The sequence below is a fragment of the Abramis brama genome, assembly GCF_963993115.1.
Source record: "Abramis brama genome assembly, chromosome: 11".
NCBI classification, from domain to species: domain Eukaryota; kingdom Metazoa; phylum Chordata; class Actinopteri; order Cypriniformes; family Leuciscidae; genus Abramis; species Abramis brama.
The window spans coordinates 19,170,550-19,193,592 of NC_139973.1; the positions used below are offsets into that span (position 1 = coordinate 19,170,550).

Below are 23,043 nucleotides of genomic sequence, written 5' to 3' on the forward strand. Positions count from 1 at the left end.
TTCTTCAACAGCGCGGCTTCTTCTCGGATCCAGCGATGTGAGTTGCTTCACTGAAGGATTAAAAATCAGAGATATGAGCCCGCGAGCGACATTTATAGACCTAAGCCACGCCCGTTTCGGCGGGACGTGACGCAGAGGGCGCGAAGCGCCCTCATTGGGTATGACGTCACTCTAGGTCTCGCTCGATAGGCTCAAGCAGTTGTCAGCAGATCAGCCAATAGGCGCGCGAGCTGTCTCGCCTATGCCTGTATGCTGCAGCAACGTGTTTTACATTAATGCAAAATTAAGGATAATTTTTTGGCTTCAGTATTCTCGTGGAAAAGGATTTTCCCCTAGCGTATTCTACGCAGTATGAGAGAATCTCTCGTAAGAGAACTATCCCTTTAAGGACAAGCGGCAGCGTGTTTACTATTGCTACTGTCTCTTAGAAGCCTCTGTTATACTTTCCGCGACCGCGAGGGCGCGAGGGTCCGCGTGACGTAAAAATCGTCATCGGGGGTGCGCGCGGAGGCTCCTTGCGGACAGCCGCGTGCCTCCCATTTTTTGTGACCGCGCGGACAAAAGGGCGCGCGTTCATTAGGTTAAAACCGCGAAAGAGATGGAAATAACATGGATGCCAAATTTGAAAAAACGGAAAACGCGTGCATGCTAGAAATAGAATGCCTATTTTTCACGCAAGCCTGTTGGAAGCGTTTCCAGGCAAAATAGAATAGGAAAAGATGTTTATATGTAATTTTGACACGAATACATATTAATAAATGTCATTTTGATGTTTGAAAGTGTCTAGGTTTTGACATAAATGCAAATATAAACTATAAATATAAAAAATATTATCGATTATACTGTCCAGACCGATCTACTGCGCATGCGTTGAACGCGTTCACCGAGCGGACCTCAGCAGAAAGTATAAATACAAGTAGTCCGCGTCCGAGCTGTGCGCAGCTGTCGTGTACGCGTCCAAACTGGAGTATAACAGAGGTTTAACGCCGGTTTCACACCGCAAGCGTCAGCGGCGCGTGAGCAGTGCGTATTTTTTTCGGCGACCATGTTATTCAATGAGTGCATTCACACTGCACGCAGAGGCGGCGCGGCAGCGCGTAGCAGGAGCAGAGCAGGAGCAGCAGTGCCGCAATCGTTTCGGCACCGAGTCTATTTTTGCTGCGCCGCTTACGCTGAATTAAAGTGACAATGCATTGATCATGGCCAAAATACACCGCAGTTTTATCCAAAAAGTGCATTGATGATATCTATTGTGTTTTAAACAGTCAATCAAATGACCAACAGCAATTTAAAAAGAAAACAATGTCCAAAAACAAACTTGTTGCCAGAACAATAAAAACAAAGATGAACCAAAAGTTATATAAATGAAATTATTAATAAAATAAGCTTCTTGACAAGTATTTTATCTTAAATGTATTTGAAAACGAAATAAAGCAATGCCAACTTATCCATTATAGAGTACTCTGTCTGTACACAACCCGCGGTTCAGCCGCGGACGATTTTTAATCGTCCACGATCAAAAATCGTCGTATCGCACACCCCTAATGGTATTTGAAGATTAAAATTCAACTTTTTACCTTTTTTTTTACAGCCTAATCACCAAAAGACAATATACACGACCAATGTAGCTAATTCATGTAGGTCATTCTTAATTTTTTTTTTTTATGTATCGTTTAAAGAAACTTAAGTTAAAAGTGTCTTCAGCGAAGTCATGGACCTTATGAAGATGATGTAAAAAAATATATATATTTTTTTTTAAATAATAAACATCACAGAAACAGTTAAAAACTGATTTTAAATGTATATTTTTACTTGGTAGTAGCAATCACATTTTGACTTTTGATTGGGCTTTTAAAACGGCATAAATGTTAATGTCAACAAATAGCATCAAATGTTATTAGCATAATGACTATATATTATTATAGGAGACACACTGTTATATTCCATTTCTACCACCATCCCTTTCTCTCCTTTTGTATCGTCGTCTTTTCTTCCTCTGAAGCTCAAGCCATCTCTCTACTCCATGAGATTGAGCAATGCGCCCTTCCTGCTCGCCCATCCGCTTGGCTGAAGTAGCTGTCAGCAACTTAGTGTCACTGAACGGGCAGCTGATGGAGGCACTGCACTTTTTGTCCTCTCCTAAGTTAGCCACACGCCCACAGCCAGCTCTGACAGCAGAAGGTGACACAGAGTGAAGCAAACCAGGCCGTGCACAAAGCCCTGCAGCACTCCTGATGTGTGCTCAGAAATGGAGCTATAGAGCTGCAACACTGTTGCTTAGTTAAGGTCAAGTTGGTAGTCTCAGACTCAGGCGGACACCTACAGTCCATTCACTGACCATCTGATGCATATTGCACAAAAAAATGGGCAGTATTTTCTTGATCTGGCAAGCTTAATTATAATTGGCTGATACAAGTGTTTTTTTATATGAATTTTTATCTAAATAAAATAAAACTCAAAAAAAATAAAACCAATCGTTTTAAATGCTATTTATTTAAGGTGATTTTGGCAACAAAATTATAATGTACAGTGTTAAAAATGGATTATCAAGTTTGCCATTATATTACTAATAATAGAATAATAATAATACATTCTCTAATACTTTTCAAACTTTCTTTGTTTAACAATTTTGTCTAAAAATGTATTAGACAGAAATAAAATAAATCTTTCTACCATTTGTATAGATTGCTGTGTTGGTTTCCTAGCTTTGCATGTGTTTGGTCTGTAAAGTAAGCAGATAAAATCAATTTAATTCATTATTTAATGTCAGTGTGTATATTTATTATGTTGCTGTGTAATAATTGGGATAATAAAAAAAAAAAAAATGTGCGTCAGGGTTCATGTTGCAATTATGACTGACTGTACATTATCCCTTACATAATGTAGGATATTTAATTTAGACCTGCCCTTAAACTGCACATAAAAACAGTTGGCCACCTTACATGTCGATCAAACAGTCTCTTACTGTCGAATTGGGTGGTTTTTGGCCAGAATAATTCTCGGCTGTTTTACTGCAGAGATTTGCTTGCTGCATAAGCAGTATGGTTAGTGGCAGATAACATTAATGCATGGTGCGATTCATTTGCAGGAATCGGAATGGTTTCATGGTTGGGGTTTTGAAAAGGGAGGTATCTAAATCTAGGCCACTGCACAATGGGCTGAGGATTTGGCCACTCTGCCTCACTGTCTCTCTCTGCTCCCCGCAGAGTGTCGTCTGACTGCTGTAATTTCATTAAGCTGTGAGCCCTCACCATACATTGGGAAGTGTAACACTTGCTAATTGGGAACAAGCATTAGCCAAAGCTTGTCTTGTCTGCCGATTTGAAAGGGAAGAGACAGTGATCGCCCCCTAGTGCTGAAAATCCCTGGGGTTAAGGAGGCAGTGAGATCAAGTGGCATCAAACCACTGAGTGCGTTTTAATTGGGACAAGAGGATTTACTGAAGCCAGCTTCTAGCAAGATGAGTCGGATAATGGAAGAGATTGCTAACAACAGCTTTAAGGCATGCTTGCGGGCCAATCACAAATTTCTGTCAGTTATTCTTGGCATTTTATGGTAAAATGCTGCTCTAAATGGAAAACTAAATGTTGAAATAAACTATTTTATGAAACCGTGTTTAGGGTGTATCATTATTTCTGTGTTACAAATATTCATATTACAGAAGAACTGTGATAAGTTCATAGTTTGGAAAAAAACACTATTTCGATCGCTCAGTGTAAATCACCTTTTGAAAGTAACATTTACATTTACATTTAGTCATTTAGCAGACGCTTTTATCCAAAGCGACTTACAAATTAGGACTAGATTAAGCGAGTCATCATGAAGAGGCAAAAACAAAAACAACGCAAGAAGTGCTCAAAATACGAAGTTCAGGCATTATTCAGAGTAGCATAAGCCCGATAAGTGAGGTTTTAGAGGGAAAGGGGAGGGTTTTTTTTTTTTTTTTTTTTTTTTTTTTTTTATGTGGTTAAGTGCTCACGGAAGAGATGGGTTTTCAGTTGTCTTTTGAAGGTTGTCAGGGAATCTGCATTCCGGATGAGGGTGGGGAGAGCGTTCCACCAGCATGGAACTGTGAATGAGAATGTTCTGGAAAGTGATTTTGTGGCTCTCTGTGATGGAACCACGAGACGTCGCTCGTTGGCCGATCGTAGGCTTCTGGTAGGGATGTAGACTCGTAGTAGTGAGTGAAAGTAGGAGGGAGCTGAGCCTGTGATAGATCTGTAAGCAAGCGTCAATGCTTTGAACTTGATGCGAGCAGCGAGAGGTAGCCAGTGCAGAGAGATGAACAGAGGAGTGACGTGGGCCCTCTTGGGCTCGTTGAAGACAAGACAAGCTGCAGCATTCTGGATCATCTGTAGAGGTTTGGTTGCACATGATGGAAGTCCAGCCAGAAGAGCATTGCAGTAGTCAAGCCTAGAAATGACCAGGGCCTGGACGAGAAGTTGTGTTGCATGCTCAGTTAGGAAAGGCCTGATCTTCCTGATGTTGTGCAGTGCAAACCTGCATGATCAAGCTGTTTTTGAAATGTGATCTGTGAAGGTCAGCTGGTCATCAAACGTTACTCCAAGATTTCTGACCGACCTTGATGGGGTGATTGATGATGAATCTAGCTGGATTGTGAAGTCGTGCTGTAGAGACGGATTGGCAGGGAGGACGAGAAGCTCAGTCTTTGCCAGGTTGAGCTGCAGGTGATGTTCCTTCATCCATGTCGAGATGTCCGCCAGACAGCTTGAGACCCGTGCAGCTACTGTGGGATCATCTGGTTGCAATGAGAGGAAGAGCTGTGTGTCATCAGCATAGCAGTGGTAGGAGAAACCGTGTGCTTGTATGATGTGTCCCAGTGATGTGGTGTAGATGGAGAAGAGGAGGAGTCCAAGAACTGAACCCTGGGGAACACCTGTGGTCAGTTGATGAGTTCTGGATACCTCGCCTCTCCATGCGACCCTGAAGGACCTACCTGTGAGATAGGACTCAAACCAGTGGAGTGAAGTTCCTGTGATGCCCAGTGATGAGAGGCTGGACAGAAGGATCTGATGATTCACAGTGTCGAAGGCAGCAGACAGATCCAGGAGAATGAGGACTGAAGATTTGGAAGCAGCTTTTGCGATCCGTAGGGCTTCTGTAACCGACAGTAGTGCAGTCTCAGTTGAATGCCCTTTCTTGAAGCCAGATTGGTTGACATCTAGCTGGTTGTTTAGAGACAAGAAGGATGTTACTTGGTTGAAAACAGCTCTTTCAAGTGTTTTCGCAATGAATGGTAGGAGAAAGATAGGTCTGTAATTCTCTACAAATTATGTGTTTAGCGTTGTTTTTTTAAGCAGTGGAGTAACCCGAGCCTGCTTGAATGCTGTAGGGAAGGTGCCAGTATGGAGGGATGAGTTGATGATGTGTGTGAGTGCTGGGAGAAGTGTGGGAGAGATGGCTTGTAGAAGGTGTGAGGGGATGGGGTCAAGAGGGCAGGTGGTAGGATGACTGGAGAGGAGAAGTGTAGATACTGTGCTTGGTCTAGCTTGGTCTAGATCTAACATAGTGCTTCGAATAACGATTGTATTGATTACATCGTTACGAAAAGTGATTGTTAATGTATTTGGCATTGAATCATTCATTCAAGAGATTCGCTCAAAAAACGCTGATTCATCCAGTAATGAAAAAAGTGAAGTATGAGTGAGTCATTGAATTATTCATTCAAACCAATTTTTTTAAAAATAATTCATTCAGATTCAATAAACATTTTAAACAGACTGCAGCTATTAACATTTGTCAGAACATCTGTAAACTACATGTTATTTTGTTTACTTGTCTGTTCAGAATCTCCTTAGAAACTATTTCCTGACCACTCTGGTGGGACATTTTACAGATCCCTTGGTTGCTGTGCCATCACACCATGTAACCTGTCCATAATACAATATTATTGGTCCAAAACTTTACTCCTATTAACTAACATCAAATATATTTTGATTTGAATGCATTCTTAATAGGGCTTAGTGGTTTAGAAAAACCTGCAACCTGAGTTTTTGTGCAATAAAAGTATTTTGGTTTTGTCAAGCTAAATTATCTTTTTTCTTTCACATGGATCATGTAAATAAAGTCACTGCTCTGTCACTTGTCTGTTTGCTTTACTCTGTTTCCAGAGGCAAAATGAAAGACAGAAGCTTAAAATTCCCATCATAAGGTAGCAGAATTTCACAGAGATTGAGCTCTGCTTTTGTGATGTTTGCCATTTGTTTGTTCGCTAAACGCCAGGGAAACACTCAGAAATCAAAAAAGCTTTTCAGTTCAGTTGTGGATCAAACTTTACAGCGTTCCATCTTGAATAAATAAACGGGCATAAAGACAGAGAAACAGTATTGCATTAACAATAAATGGGTTCAACAGCAGTTCACTTGCAGAAAGCTTCAGGTCGTTTTTTCCTTTTTCTGGTGTTTTGAGGCATGTGTCTTCTCGATAGGTCCTTTTTTTTTTTCTTTGTTAAATCCTCTTCTGTTGACTGAATGATGAAATGAGGATGCAACCTCATTATACCTCCCACTCCTCAAACAAAGCTTTGCCCATTTTTACTTATTCACGGGTTTTAAAGGGAAGCTTACACTAAGTCTAATCTGAAACTAGAAAAATATGAATATTTAGAAAATATGACTCTGTGCTTGTCTATGCAAAACTCACTGCCAATTGCTAGGGTGTTCTGGGTTGTTATGCTAGCATATTGCTACAGTAAGTGTTTTGTTCTGGGTCATTAATAAGTGACTGTGTTTCCTGCAACTCAGTGCTGCTGAATACAGCGGCATGGGAATAGGAGTTATATTTTCCCCAAATTGTGAGCATGCCAATGGCAAGTAAACGCACATTTCTATCGAGTTTTCCTTTCGGAGTGCACAAACAGCTTATCAGTGAAGTCTGATTCATGAACAAATGTCTTTTAATGAGCTAGTTATTTTAATGAATCATTTAAAAAGACTGACAAACTCAATCTGACAAATCCTTCACTGAATGAGGTTGCTGAATCAGTCTGAATCACTTACTAAACTACAATTTTTATTGATTTCAGTGATTTCCGTTCTTGAAAAATCCAAATACAGATGAATTAAGGTTGATTCGTACATATTTTCCATTGAGATGACTGGGAAAAAGTGTCCCAATCAAACTGAATTCACCTACCTAAGTTTTGTCAAATTTAAATTACATTTGTTTTATTAATTACTAGATGCATTTTGTATGTTATTCACCACTGTAAAGTGACATGACTGACGGATATGTTCTGTGTACAGGATGCAGATGCGATTATTCAATAAAAATGTTTGTTTATTATTTATTATTATTATTATTATTATTATTTAAATGATCATAGTTGTTGGAGCCACAATTGCCTTAGCAAACACATATCTTGAGATCGCTGCAGCTCCATGTACTTGAAGCTTAAGGTCAAAGTTATATTTTGAATTGCTCTGAGTCAGTGCCAAAAATATGCTACATTTTGCCCTTGTGCCCCACAAGGAATCAAAGGTTGTATGGTTAAGGGGCCACAGGCACCTTGTTTTAATTTTTAATTATTATTATTTTTTTTTTTAGCTAAGATGAACTGTCATGTCAGAACTGGTCTCCAGTCAGTTTAACACCATTCAACTGACTCTGACCTTCACAGACTCTCTCATCCCTCTGATAACTACCTTGTTTCTCTCTTTATGTCATCTACAGTGGACGTAAAGTGTCTTGTGCAGGCCAGTGGCTGTCATTACGGGTGTCATCTGCAATGTTTATCATCTTAGGGAATCGTTTTAAAGGCATTGGGCTGTAATGAAAGTGTGGGATTGGTGAATGCTCTTGAACAGCAGTTTCTTGTTTAATGGGCTATTTAAAGAATTTTGTCATGGTTTTCAATCACATCTTGATTGGTAGTGATACCCAGGATTAAATGATGCCATCAAACTCTGCTACAGTTATAGTTGCAAATAGGACCATGAAAGACAGAAGTTAAAGCTCACCTTGGACAAGAGAAATGGAGTGATAGGCCAAAACTTGGAGGACAAGGACATTTGTTTGAGCCAAACTATTGTTTCAGGTCATTACACTGATTGAATGTGATGGAAATTGAACTGACTTGCAGAGCCAATAATAACTTTAAAATTCACTGTATGGTTTTGCATTGGGATATGCCGGTCCAATATGGAATTTTTTTGTAGGATTGGGTATTAGTAAGACAAGATACTGTACGTTACCCCATGGTTGTTACTGTTAAGCTCAAAAAGAAAAGGACCAAAAAAGCAGCACAGGGGGTTTAATGCATTATATTCCAAGTCATCTAAAGCTATTAAATTGCATTATTTAAGGATCACACAGTGTAGTTCACAGAAACCTTCCCTCCGCAACAGCTGTCAAATGTCTCCATTTAGCGTCTTCGAACAGTGCATCGTGTTCAGTTACGACAGTTAGCATGGTAAAACTTTCTCCGAGATGTACCGATGTTCCCATTATTGCATAATCTGATCATAAAGGTCTGGGCTTTTGTTTAAAATGACTACTTTGCTGTAGATTTTCTGAATGGTTTGGTACTCTCTGTCTGATGAGAGCACTGGAGTAGAGAACTGAATAAAACTCATTCACACAATAACTGGAATGATGAAAAAGGCTCATAAAACTGTTGGACAGATGTAAAAAACTGTGTTGCACACACACAATATATATTCTCTTTGTTCTGTAACTGTTATTAACTGTAACTTCATAAAACAATTCCTTTTAAGAGAACTAAAAAAAAAATGTTTTTACATAATGACAAGACTATCACAGCAGACAGATGTTTTAAATTTAAATCAGTCGCACACGTCCGCTTTCATTTTTCGTCAGTTAGTTTCTTTTATCCGTCTTGTTGTAGAATGCTGACTAACCCACTAATTGGCATATTTGTCCATATTTTTAAAAAATGTGCTAAAAAAGCTGTTAGATGTAGAGCAGGAACACAAAGAAAGCAAGAGAGAGAGTAATGAGGACTGTTAGTGCTGAGACGGTGAAGTGTCGTACAATAAATTTAGAGGTTTAATCAGGAGAGGGTGAGCCGCCTGTCAACGATATTGGCCCGTGAGACAGGCGAGTGTTTACAGAGCCAGGTGCGCTGAGATAATGTACTGCCTCCCGGCTCCTGTCCTCCATGCTCTTCCTCTATGACAGATGGGTGATAAATATGCTTGTATCTAATTAAATCAGCAGAGGTTATTGGGATCAATCCATCTCACCTGCCCCCTCCTATAGTCCTATCAGCCGTTAATCTCAGCTTTGTTTTATGTTCCGATAATGTCGACACTCCTGCCTGCCTTGAATTGCATCAAGTTGATTACCACTGAGATGCCACCACCTGGCATCCTGTTTTTTGTTTGTTTAAAAAGTTAAAAAATGATTCTTTGACCTGCGACATGTGTTTCCTCTATTTAACGATGACTTCCTGCTACAAAAATACAATTTCTTTAAACAGTTTAGTATGGTTTCTGCTTAAGGGGCTTATTTTTTAACAAAATATTTGCAGGGAAAATATGCATGACATTTCTGCATAATTTGGTCAAATGTATTCTGATCTTTAAAGCTACACTGTGTAATTTAAGTTGATTCTTAGCAAAAAACACTTTATTCTTTCAAAATGATATGTGCTTATTCATGTGTAATTACTTCCACCAACTAATCAAGTATTCTCGTAAGCGCAGAATCTGCCATTCAGAATACATACGAGCGAGTCGCTCGAATGGCGGCAGCCATTTTGCGCCTCCATCTTGAAAATACATTAGCCAAAGAGGGACATACCTGGAAATTCAAGCTTCGCCCTTTTACACTCAGTGGCACCGTGATGAATGCGAGGGGGAGATTACTCGCGACTGCCGGCAGATCTCTGACTCTGCTCACGGAGAACATTATGTAGCCTACGTTGTAGAGCTGCACGATTCTGGCTAAAATGAGAATTACGATTTTTTTTTTTTGCTTGGAAACAAGATCACGATTCTCTCACGATTCTGAAAAGCTTTATTATTTTAAAGATCTACAAATCTACTCTTGCTTCAGTCAAATTTAAATAAACGCAGTAAACAAAAAGAATGTAATATTTAAATAAATAAAAAATGACAATTAAACATTGACAACATTCAAAGGTTACGCCAGGCTAGACCTATTAAAGATTCTTAGCAAGAAACACTATCAACATTTTTGGGTATGGTGTGCGTTGAATAGCGTTGCTTTTATAGACGTTTGTTTCGTCTGGCTGCTGGTACTTTGTGATTGAGCAGTTTTGTTTTTAGCCATCTCATACTGTAGTTTAAGATAAGTGTTTAATTGAGATAAGTTTATAATAACTTTGCTTTTCATTTATTACTTAAAGCTCAGTTGAAGTTTTTCGATAGCTACTACATTAAAAACTACTAGCCTAACTGATAAAGTTCACACATTATTTAAAACAAGTGAACAGTCAGTAATAAAATAAGAACAAATACACAAATTACAAGCAGAGATGAATACTAAATAACAAAGTTTACAAAGTCTAACAGTATATTCAGGTACAGAAATTAATAATTAAACTTAAATGTAAAATTTTGTGTTTATGTGTCCGTTTGAGCACTGTCTGAAATGCGCCTCTCTCTCTGTGTATGTGGCTGTGCGCACAGATAACGCGCGAGTCCCGGTTTTCGGCTCTTCTTCCGCGATTAAAATTGTTTGAATGTGTAAATTGGCAAGACAATACACATCCAAATTATGAACTTTCACTCTATGATGGTTAAATTTAGCAGTTAATCCGCGAATCACATGCGTGCCGAACCGAATCTAGTGTGATCCGTTCCACCCCTATAGCGCGTTATCTCGTTGAATATCATTGAAGAATTGTAGAAATGCAGGATTAAGATCGCGTGGGGGGTTGAATCGAGATCACGATCTTTTAACGATTAATCGTGAAGCTCTACTACGTTGTAAGTATTGCCTTACACTATTAATCTCGTACAATATACAGAACGACGATAGCACTGATACTTTACTAAGATTAGCTTGCATTCGTTTGGGAACCTGATAGCTGATGTTAGCAATGAAATGGTACCAAAATAACGAAACGTAAAACTATTATTCGTTTTACATAGAGGTCATAACCTAACTGACTAAATAACTAAATGCAATTTGTAATAGTTTTCTAAAGTAACCTCATCACTTGAAGGAACACTCATGGACGAAGTTGAACTGGAAGCCATGTTAATCTTGGAATAATGCATCCACCGTAGGAGTTAAAACACCCTCGGAATGGGAGGGGCAAGAAAGTAATTTTCAGTTGGTAGTCATATACAATTACACCGCTAGATGGGAGACAATCTTACACAGTGTAGCTTTAATCAACAATAGTTGGCAAATACAGTCTTTTAAAAATAACCTAATGATTTGTTTAATGTCTTAATTAAACATACTGTATAAACATACTTTTTCACATATTCTCTCCTTATGGAGGTCAGGGAGTGCCACCTGAAAATAAAATGAAGGAATCAATTATCAGTTTATGAATAAAAAATTAAAAAAAGGGTTAAAAGGGGTTTTTTTGTGCGTGTAAAAATTGTTAAATGTAACCTTACATTGCTGAATTATAATATTTACATAATTGTATTTAATCATTTACAAATTTCTTTATCCAATTACCCATACCTGTTTTTAAATCAATTTGTCTGTTGCATTGAAAAAATTATTCACACTAAATAAATGTACCGTTTTAAAAATGTCCGCGATTTATTTAGATGTTTAATAAATTAATTGATTCCTTCATTTTATGAAGTCACATTCGAACTGTAATCCTCCATATTTCCTAACACTGTATATTGAGATGATCAGAAAATAGCTGATTTAGTCAAATTAAAACAAGTTAGGGTAGGTTTGTTTTCCAGTTTCAAGCAGGTAATCTTTTCCCATGCTTGATTGAGCTTCAAACCCGACGGAGAAACCTATCCTCACAAGTGCAGACGTGCTTTTACACATTTGAAGACTGCTGTCATCGCGTTGAGAGATCTGCTCTACTGATCACACTCCTCTTATTCCAAGCACAGCTGAGTGTTCTTCCTGCTGCTCCTGCAATTGAGATGAACTGTGATGTAGTTCAGTTCTGCCTCGTGAGAATAACAACAAAAGCTAGAATTCCAGCAGATAAACGTCTGATAGCGGCAGCTTTTCAACATTCGCTACAAATAAACCAATGACTCCTCTGGAGCTTTTCTTCTGAGGAGAGGCACTGGATTAGGATACTAATAAAGGTCCGGACTAGGGTGTAGCTGGTGGGGAGATTGAAAATAAATTCAGCCACTACTGAAGTGAAAGGGTGTGTACACTTATTGGAGAAAGTGCAGATATCAAAATATTAAGTAAACAGATCTCTCTTTCAAGCATGACTGTTTTGACCCCTTTCTTAACTCATAACATGTTCATTCCTTGAAGATTAGATGCAAAGATTATTTGAAGATTAGTTTGCTGTAGTGATATATCTACTCTGTTTGAACATTTTTAGGTTTACCTACAGCAGTGGTTCTCAAACCTGTCCTGGAGGACCACTAACACTGCAGGTTTTCGTTGTCTCCCTAATCAAACACACCTGATTCAACTCATCAGCTCATTATCACATGGGTTAAGGAGCTGAAGAGTTGAATCAGGTGTGTTTGATTAGGGAGACAACGAAAACATGCAGTGTTAGTGGTCCTCCAGGACAGGTTTGAGAACCACTGACCTACAGAATACCCACACAACATTTATGCTCTTACTGCCAGTTAATTCCAGATGAGCGCCACCTGCTGGAGATCATGAACTTGACACAATATGAGTTTTATGGATAAGTGTTCAGGCAGAGTTGGTGGACATAGACATTATTTTCTTTGGAAATTTTAATCGGAAAAGAATAAATAAATAAATAAATCGCTAAAGTGGCCCTCCAATAAGCCCCTGAAAGAGTTTAGATTTAGTCCCATAAATGGTTGTCTATTCATTCAAACCCTAAAAAAAAATGTTATTACCCCCTATCAAATCCATTAGATTTTTGTTCTGTGAGCACAAAAGAAGAAATTTTGAAGATGTTTAAGGCGCTCTTTTCAACATCATAAAAGCATTTTGTAGATTGCAGGACAAAGAAAGTGCGTACATTTAGCTTTTTACTTATGCCGATTATATTCGGGCTTCTCAATTCATAAAAGTTGTTAATTTGTGAAGATTATCTTGATGAATAAAACATGAATGAATCATAAACTCTCTCTCTCTCTCTCTCTCTCTCTCTCTCTCTTTCTCTCTCTCTCTCTCTCTCTCTCTCTCTCTCTCTCTCTCTCTCTCTCTCTCTCTCTCTCTCTCTCTCTCTCTCTATATATGTATATGTATATGTATATGTGTGTGTTACCGGCAAAGTGTGAAATCCCGGTATTGTATAGAATGCCTAGGCAATGTATAGAATTCCTGATGTTTTTTGCCAAAAATACATTACCTAATTCTATACATTACCTATAGGCATTCACACTTATATTACACACTTATATATTTTTTATATTATATATACTTATATATTACGGATTACACACTTATATATTTTTATATATATATATATATATATATATATATATATATATATATATATATATATATATATACATATATACATTTGTATATTTATATGTATCATTTTTATTTATTTAAAGCCAATGGAGAAAAATAAATAAATTGCGCATTTGTTGAGGGAACCAGGATAATGCGGACTTCTGGACTTGCCAAAAAAAAAAAAAAATAAATCACTGCAGCACTCTATATAATGTACACTAATAACAGGATCAGCCGTCATCATTTTATTTAAAAAGTCCAGTTTGTCTCCCCATCAGATAATGCCACTGATAAAGAGATGTGGACAACAGTTGATCATTAGTGGATGAAACGCCTCCAGGAAACCTGCTGAGCCTTCATGAGGGAAAGCGTTCCCAAAACCCCTGCCAATTACACAGCCACCTGTCCTGGTAGCAGGATGCTGCCCTCTGCTGTGCAGAACGGAAACCAGAAAGAGCGAGAGATGCGCGTAGACTTTAATGAGCTCCCATCAGACCTTGGTTTCATTCCAAAAGCAAAAACACCTCAAACAGCTTAACTTGTAATTATGCATCCTCCTCTTAACACCATCAAAGGCTTAATCACCTGGAAAGGTGATTGTGTGTCAGGAAAGAGCGGGTTGTTTTACTAATTAAGACGAGCAATGCAAGCGTGCCTGCTATAACTTTTCCCTCTGTACTTCTGCTGGGAGGAGGGCTGAGCTTTTCCCCTCCATCAGACTGATGAAAAGTGTAAGATGCATGAGTGAGAGAAATGCATTCCTGCTGTGATTATGTAAAGAAGCTGGAGGGAGTTGGATCTGTAATGGACGCTATGCTCAATGACACGACTGAGCCGTCTCCATCCCTCTCCATTATGAGCAGATTCAGCCTTCTGTTAGTGTTGCAGAGGACAAACACACAGCTCCAGTTTCAGGCTTTATCACTTCTTGCCTATTACACCCGCAACCTTCTGTCTATGATGCCTTTTTCACTTGAGCTGAGCTTTATGCTGAGAACAAATAGCATGACCAAACTAAATGATGCCATTATAATCTTATTACATACATATGCTATTAATGATTATAAATATATATATTTTTTAAAATCTTAATGACATCAAACTTTTGAACGGTAGTGTGCATGTACATAAATATATATTTTTTTAATATTATTTGTATTGTATTGTTCAACATTTTTATTATTAGCTGCTTTTAGTGTTATGGCACTGCAGTCTGCCATTCAGGATTGTAGTGGTGAGGATGTGTTTGGGGAGCGTTCTAGTTTGGGTGTTTTGTGTCAATCACAGTGTAGACGGCGCTGTTGATTTGAAGAGAGTGTCCTAGTTTTGTCGTGTAGATGGGATGTCAGGCCGAGTGTGGTTAGGGTCCTCAGCGGTGGAGGATGTTTTAGAGCAGTACAAGCTGATGCACAGAGGCTTGTTAAGACTTGATCAATATTTTAAGTGGCTTATTTAATGCACTGGTAGGCGTGCACTGTTGAAGACTGATGAGTCTATTAGCAAACTGAGTTTTGCATAATTGCTGTGTGGAAAATGAGTGTTTGATATAGTGCGATGACTGGGGAAAGATTTCATTATTTTTTGCTTGGCTTTTGTTTGGCAGGATTGCTGTGCATTTCTATTCACATGGAGCGTAAAATTCCACTCTGTTATTTAGTTTATTTACACTCCAGAAGATCTTTATCTGTTAAAATATAAATATTTAAAAGATAGTCCACCCAAAATTGGAATGCTGTGGAATGTAAAAATATATTTTGAAGAATGTTGGGAACCAAACAGTTTTGGTTCTGATTGGTATGGACAACAAATACAATCTAAGTAATTGGGAATTGAAACTGTTTGGTTTCCAACATTCTTCTAAATACTTTTTTTTGTTCCACAGAAGAAAAATATGGGTTTGGAAAACAGAGGGTGAGTAAATGTTGACAGAATAAAATTTTTTGGGTGAACTAACCATTATTTTAACTACTCATTTAATTATTTTAATTAAAAATCTATTACAATGCACAAAATCACTGGCATGCCCACATTTTCTTTTTGTGTTCTGGTACAGTGATGCATCAGATAGTATACAGGTTTAGTTTGTATTTATTTATTCATTTAGGAAATGGTATTGTAAATGGTACTTTAATATTTGGTGTTTCCATCCTGAACTCTCTTGGCTCCATGTGAACCACAGGAGAATTCTTGTTTTGTTGTTGAGTGTTGGTCCCTCATGAGACACACAGTTAAAAATAAAGGTTCTTTATTGGCATTGATAGTTCCATAAAAATCCTTTAACATCAATGGAACCTTTCCATTCCACAAGTTCTTAAAGGTGCCATAGAATGGATTATTTTATTATTTTATAATGTTTCCTGGGGTGCCCTTATAATGTTAGTATGTTTTTTAGATCAAAATTTGTTATAATTTAGAAATAAAAGGCATATTTCCTAGCCTGATTTCATCCATTGATTTGAACACTCTGTTTGAAGGGGCGTGTCTGCTGTGAGACTTCAGTGTTGTTGCCCACTGCTGTGATTGGCTGACATGCTTGCATATGAAATATCTGGCATTACATGTAGAGCTATCTGGAAAACTTTTACTATTACAGCTTTTATATGTTTTTACTATTACAGCTATCGGGATTAACGAATCATGAGAAGTTTTTTTTAAAGTATTTAGATCTATTCCCATCACATAAAAGGTTTCAGTGATGAGCACTGAGCAGATGACAGCCTGTTGATCGCGTGAATGAAGATCTTATCACTGCAACGCGATATACTGATGCATAAACAGTGTTGAACGACTTTGAAAGAAAGATTATCTGTCTGAATTTGAACAATTACACATCAGAAATTCACATAACCCACTGGTTCTCCAGAGGCTCGGATGAAGGAGCAAAAAAATATTTTTGTGTTCATTTGTACAACCAAACACTGAGCAACTGCCATGCTCCGTTCGCTCGTTTGCAAGCCATGATGTCTCTCGAGGAAAAAACAATATCGCGCTGGATCTAGATAACACAATGTAAATTATCGTTAATAAAATCCCTACTTGCCGCTTGCGGGAATATAACGTTAGTTGAAATTGCCCCCTTCGTCCGTTTGAGACGCCGAGAGAAGCCTGGCTGCTTGATATTGTTGTAACAGTCCGTGGTGAAATGGGCAGAGCAACTAAACAACTTCGAATTAAACTGTAGCGGTATCCGATTATAGATAGATAGATTATAGATAGATCTGCCATTTTCCCTATGATCCTCCTCCTGCTTGTTTCTTCACCTGCAGAACTTCTGATGATTCGGCTGTGCAGTTTCGCCTGGCACTGAGCATGGGCTGGCATATGCAAATTTTTAGAGGCGTACATATTAATGATCCCATCGGTTTCGTCACAGTTGGTGTTATGTGGAGATTCGCCCGTTTTTCAGGGGTGTTTTTCAAAAACGAGATTTAAATAAGAAAGAGAAAACTATGGTGTTTGAGACTCACTGTATGTCATGTCCATGTACTGAACTCTTGTTATTTAACTATGCCAAGATAAATTCAATTTCACATTCTATGGCACCTTTAATAGAAAAAGCTTCTTTAGTTTTTTAAAATGTTCTTCACACTTAAGAAAATAAAATGGTTCTTTTATGAACTGATCACTGAAAGGTTTTTTTTGGAACCAAAGAGTGGTTCTTCTATGGCATTGTGAAAACCCCCTTTTTGGAATTTTTATTTTTAAGAGTGCACTTGTGTCTTTGAAAGCACCTCCAGGGCACAGAAGAATTGGGAGCTGTTCTCGCTTTATATGGAAGAGTGTGTCCAGCTCAGACCACACAGCCTTTAACAGTTTGGTCAGAAACGACAGATTGATAGGCTACAATATACTGTAGAACATTGAATCTTATTGGTGACCCACTGTCCTTCACTCGGGACACACATTGAGCTTCTTGAGCAATGTGCCTTCCTTCTGTGTCACGTTTTAAAGATTGGAAACATCTGCCAAACTCAGATGTGTTATAGTTGAAAATGTATTTGTTTGTTTGTTTGTTTGTTTGTTTGTTTATTTATTTATTTATTTATTAATTTATGAAAAACATAGCAGTTCCATTTTAAGGAAAGCATATACGTCTAAAAAAATATTTAGCGATACACTGATGTGGAAATTTTGGTCGATGCAGTTGACTGATAATTGTTTAATTATTCATTTTTATGTTTTTATTTTTGTGTGGAGCTGATTTTGAAATAGATTCTATATTCAGGCTTTAGATTTTAGAATTTGTAAACTCTTCATCATACATTGGTGGGTTGTGTAAATGTCGCTGGGATCATCATGTGTAGTCTCTGTCGTCAGCGTCTTTAGCGTCAATTGCTGTAACTCCCAGAATTGAACTGAAAACCTATGAAATACGAAAAAGTACATTATCAGCAGAAAACGTATAAAAAAAAGTAGATTTTCAAAGCTATCCTCTCTGAACATGTATAGACAAGTGGTTTTCAAATGGTGATTTAGCTCTGATATAATTCATTATAGGACTATATAGGGTAATTACAACATTTATACAATTATTACTTTATTCTGTATATTTTGTCTTGTGTGTTACTTTACACTGTTTTTAAACAGAAAGCTGAGTGATTTTATGGTGCAGAATTCTCCTGATGTCTTAATACCGGCAGTGAAGTTATTGTGCTTGAGTGTGTGTGTGTGTGTGTGTGTGTGTGTGTACATAAAGAAAAACATGCTCTGCTGCTGAAACTGCTTGCTTTGTTTTCCCTTCTCGCTCCATTATTCAGGCTTTTCATTCTGTTGCTGTTTTCTGTCACCTAAATCAACAGGTGGCTGAAGGGCCTATTGGGAACCTTTACAGATCTTTAGCTGCCCCTGATTTATGGGCTGTAGTGTCTCTCTCTCTCTCTCTCTCTCGTTATGTGCTTGCTGTCCTTTGGAATTACTAGTACTTTGGAACTGTAGTCAGTTCTCCATAAAATGAAACTTCGATCATCTTGCTTATAGGAGTTTTTTAAAATAGAAAAAATACACACTGTATCTTTGATGCCATGTTTATTACAACCTAAGGTCAAATTAACTCAATTTATTTTTAAATGTCAGGCATAAAATGGCATAATGAAGTGTTTGAGATGCTTTTTTTGAAATGTGTACAAGGATGACCTGAACAATGCTTTTTTTTACCCTAATGAAGTATGACTGTAGAAATTCTACAATAACATTTATATTTTTAGGTGTTGTTTGATATAAATACAAAATAAATATGAAAATTCTTCTTTCTCCTTTAGAGCGCACCATGGCCAGACACGAGGTGCGAGAGGTGGAGCATAGACAGACGCGGGACAGTCTGCGGGACTCTCCAGCATTGCCTGAGATTGAGGATCTGGTCATCATCTATAACCGTGTGCCCAAGACTGCCAGCACCTCCTTCACCAACATCGCATACGACCTGTGCGGAAAGAACCGCTTCCATGTTCTCCACATCAACACCACCAAGAACAATCCGGTCATGTCCCTGCAGGACCAGGTAACATGTCCATTACATCAGCTTGAATTACATCAAAATAATTGCCATTTCTATAAATACTATGAGGTTATTTAACATTTTAATCCAATATTCTTAATCAAAAATTCTTAATTTTTTGCATACGAGACAAAAAAGAGATTAAAGACATTTTCCCACCTAGCTTGTTTAACCACTTGTTTAATACACTTCAGTAATGGGACACCTGACCATTACACCAAGAGGGACTGTAATGATATCGCATTCTAAATACAGAACATAGACATTAATATGGAGTTGGTCCCCTCTTTGAAGCTCCACTCTTCTGGGAAGGCTTTCCACAAGAGCTTTTGGAATGTTTCTGTGGGAATTTTTACCCATTCATCCAGTAGAGCATTTGTGAGTTCAGGCACTGATGTTGGAAGAGAAGGCCTGGCTAGCAATCTCCGTTCCAGTTCATTCCAAAGGTGCTCCATGGGGTTGAGGTCCGGGCTCAAGTTCTTCCACACCAAACTCATCCAACCATGCCTTTATGAACCTTGCTTTGTGCACTGTGATGGAATAGTTAAGGGCCTTCCCCAAACTGTTCCCACAAAGTTGGAACTTGTCGAAAATGGCTTGGTATGCTGAAGCATTAAGATTTCACCTTCACTAGAAGTAAGGGGCCTAGCCCAACCCCCATCTCCTCCACCAAACTTTGCAGTTGGCACAATGCAGTCAGGCAGGTAATGTTCTCCTGGCATCTGCCGAACTCAGACTCGTCCATCAGACTGCTAAACAGAGAAGCGTGATTCGTCACTTCACAAAACACGTTGGCAGAAAGCGATGCATAAGGATGTAGTGTAACGATGCCCAGTTCCAGGAATGCACTAATATTTTGTTGGTAGTACCAGTTTGCAACAATTACTAGTTGACACTAAGTTGTCAACACTTCGGAAAAAATTATAATTTGTCGTTACACTACATCCTTATCCATCGCTTTCTGCCAGGACTTTTACGTGCTTTTCCCAAATCACGGAAGTGACCTCGACGTCCGGGTTAGCGGTAGCATGAGCCGCCAGGCAAGTGCTATTTAAATAATCTCCTGATGTACTTTCAAACTTTGTACAGAACCTATTTGTACTACTGTAGAAGCTTGGTACCATTCTGGGCATTATTAGTGGGGTAATTTACGAGATACAACCTTGGATCCATTAGTGCCTGCACTAAGGCTGATATCTCTAAATAAGCTCTAACTTGAATGATGTTCGACCGAGGGAAAAAAGGCTTCTGGGGGGGTGTTTGGCTCGAGGTCATGGTGCAGGTTGATTTTACTCCGAACCATCCCTTTAAGTATACTCACAGGTGATCAGAGTTGTAAAAAAATGGCATTAATTTTTTAAAAATGCTTACAAGATAATTAAATAGCCAGCCAATGTCTGTGAATATGCCATCTGTTAGGCACATTTTACAGACACACCTGTGCATTTTGGACCGAGTGCAGAGGTCTAGGGCATTTGTACTTATGAGATTGTGATGATCTTTTGCTCAATTCACACTGTGACAGACCAAGTGATGTCAGCACAGCGGCCCTGTGTTTCTGTCGCACACTTTCTCTAACAAGCCTTCTCATCTCTGGCTCCACCTTCATTATTCAAAGCCTACTGTCAATATCCACACTGCTGCTGTGCCTTTGTGTGACAAGCAGTGTTGAACAAGCTGAACCCAGAGAGAAAAAGAAGAACAAGGGGGGAAAAGAATGAAGCACAGATTTTGTTGACAACAGCAAAGAAATACAATTCTCTATTCATCATATATATTGTTACATAGAGGAACGTGTTGTCAGCTAACGGAAATCAATCTCGGGTTTTGACGAATGCACCTGTTTTATTTGCAGGGTTGAAAGTGTTGCCTTCAACAAAAAGCATTCCTGCATCATTTTGACCTCACAAGTGTCAACGTTATTCAACTCAGCGTGTGGCTGTGTCGGACTGCGATCATGAGCATACGTTTGAATTTGTATTCATGTCATCTTGTCATCTGCAAAATAAAATGCCTTGGAGCATTGGGAGGGAAGGTGTTACTTGTGGGCAATTCTGCCAAGGTAATATCTAGTCTAGCTTTCAACAAAGCCTGTCGACGGTGCAGGAGGTACAACCTTTCCCCTCCCAGGGGAGTTTAGCTGTGGGACTATGGGGAGGATGTTTGGAGAAAACATTGCTGAAATGTGTTTGTGTCTGGTTTGTATTAAGTATTCACTTGGCTGGTTTGTTCAGCAGACTGTGACAGATGAAGGACGTCAGTGCGAGATTGTTATTTGAGATTTGGATATCGTTGATGCTTGAATGATGGAGGCATATCACACATGCATTAAAATAAATTTAGTGGTTTATAAACTGTGCATGGGGACAAATCGAATGCGTTATCTTGTGCTTACAGATGAGGTTTGTAAGGAACGTGACATCTTGGCGAGAAATGAAACCAGGTTTCTACCACGGCCATGTCGCCTACTTGGACTTTACAAAGTGAGTTTTTGCTATATTCATATAAAACCATCACAACAATTACTGTAAGCAATTGCCTTAGTAAATTAATTGTTGTCTGTGCCTGAATAAGAGAGGTCCATCAGACAGCTACATAATTGACTGATGTGAGAAGAAGAGATACATTTAGGTGCTTCTGCACTCTAGTGGTTAAAAATGGAGCAAGCCTTTATTTTGGAACAATGTAATGGAAGTCTGAAACACTTAATATTTTATTTTATATGTATGGAGTTTGTGCTACTGTCATGAAAGGAAAAGAAACATGTATCAAAAATTAAGAAATGCTTACATTTATATTATCAGTAGTAGTAGTAGTAGTAGTAGTAGTAGTAGTAGTAGTAGTAGTATACTGCTGGTTGAAACTTTTTATAGATATCACAAACAAGGCTTAAGCCTAGTCTCAGACTAAAATGCATGTTTGAGCTGTCTTGACTGAAAGCAACTTGTACTGACAAATCTTAAAACATGTCAGTGCCATTGTTTTGTCTCAAGAATCACTTGAGTAAGGTTTTTTTTTTGTTGTACAGCTACTTAAATCGGGTCTCGTGTCACAGAAACAAGCTTATAAATCATACAGAAAATAGTTTTTTTTTTTTTTTTTTTTTTTGCGAATGTAAAAATGCTGAAAGTTTTGTGTGATGGGAAGGTTTAAAGGTAGGGTTAGTGTAAGGGCATATAATATATCGTTTGTACAGTATAAAACCATTACGTCTATGGAGAGTCCCCACAAAGATAATATACCAGACATCTGTGCGTGTATAATATATATTTTTCCCAAATAGGTTTGGGATCAAGGGAAAGCCGGTTTACATCAACATCGTACGGGACCCCATCGAGAGGTTGGTGTCTTACTACTATTTTCTCCGATTTGGAGATGATTATCGGCCAGGTCTCAGACGGAGAAAGCAGGGCGACAAAAAGGTTTTTATCTCTTAATATTTGATAATGCCTCCATTAAGAAAAGTAACATTTCATGTTCTCACCATACGAATGCTGAGATACAACGTGTGTGACTGTTTCAGACGTTTGATGAGTGTGTGTCGTCAGGAGGTTCTGATTGCACTCCTGAGAAGCTTTGGTTACAGATCCCGTTCTTCTGTGGCCATTACTCAGAGTGCTGGTGGGTAATATGAGCAGTCTGCAGCCTGTTACTCTGCTTTTCATTTAATGCTCTTTCTCATTACATTAATTGATTGAATCACCCATTACTGATTTGTTCTCAGCTGTGCAGGAGCTGGAATTGATCTTGTGTGTCTGTGTGTGCAGGAATGTTGGTAGTAGATGGGCTCTCGAGCAGGCCAAATATAATTTGGTGAATGAGTATCTGCTAGTGGGCGTGACTGAGGAGCTGGAGGATTTTATCATGATGCTCGAGGCAGCGCTACCACGTTTCTTCAGAGGAGCAACTGAGCTCTACCGCACAGGTACTTGATCCGAATAGGTCAACCAAAAATAACAATTCTACTACATCCACTCAATGTT

At 38.5% G+C, this 23,043-nt stretch overlaps 1 protein-coding gene across 1 annotated transcript in view; it reads left to right on the forward strand.

Moving 5' to 3' along the window:
* hs2st1b (heparan sulfate 2-O-sulfotransferase 1b) overlaps window positions 1-23,043 on the forward strand; it is an 81,065-nt gene that overhangs the window by 54,998 nt on the left and 3,024 nt on the right. The window contains exons 2-6 of the mRNA XM_084129267.1: window positions 18,825-19,063; window positions 21,458-21,543; window positions 22,344-22,482; window positions 22,584-22,681; window positions 22,828-22,985. Of these exons, the coding sequence (XP_083985393.1) occupies window positions 18,825-19,063; window positions 21,458-21,543; window positions 22,344-22,482; window positions 22,584-22,681; window positions 22,828-22,985 (720 nt within the window). The remainder of the gene's footprint in view (window positions 1-18,824; window positions 19,064-21,457; window positions 21,544-22,343; window positions 22,483-22,583; window positions 22,682-22,827; window positions 22,986-23,043) is intronic.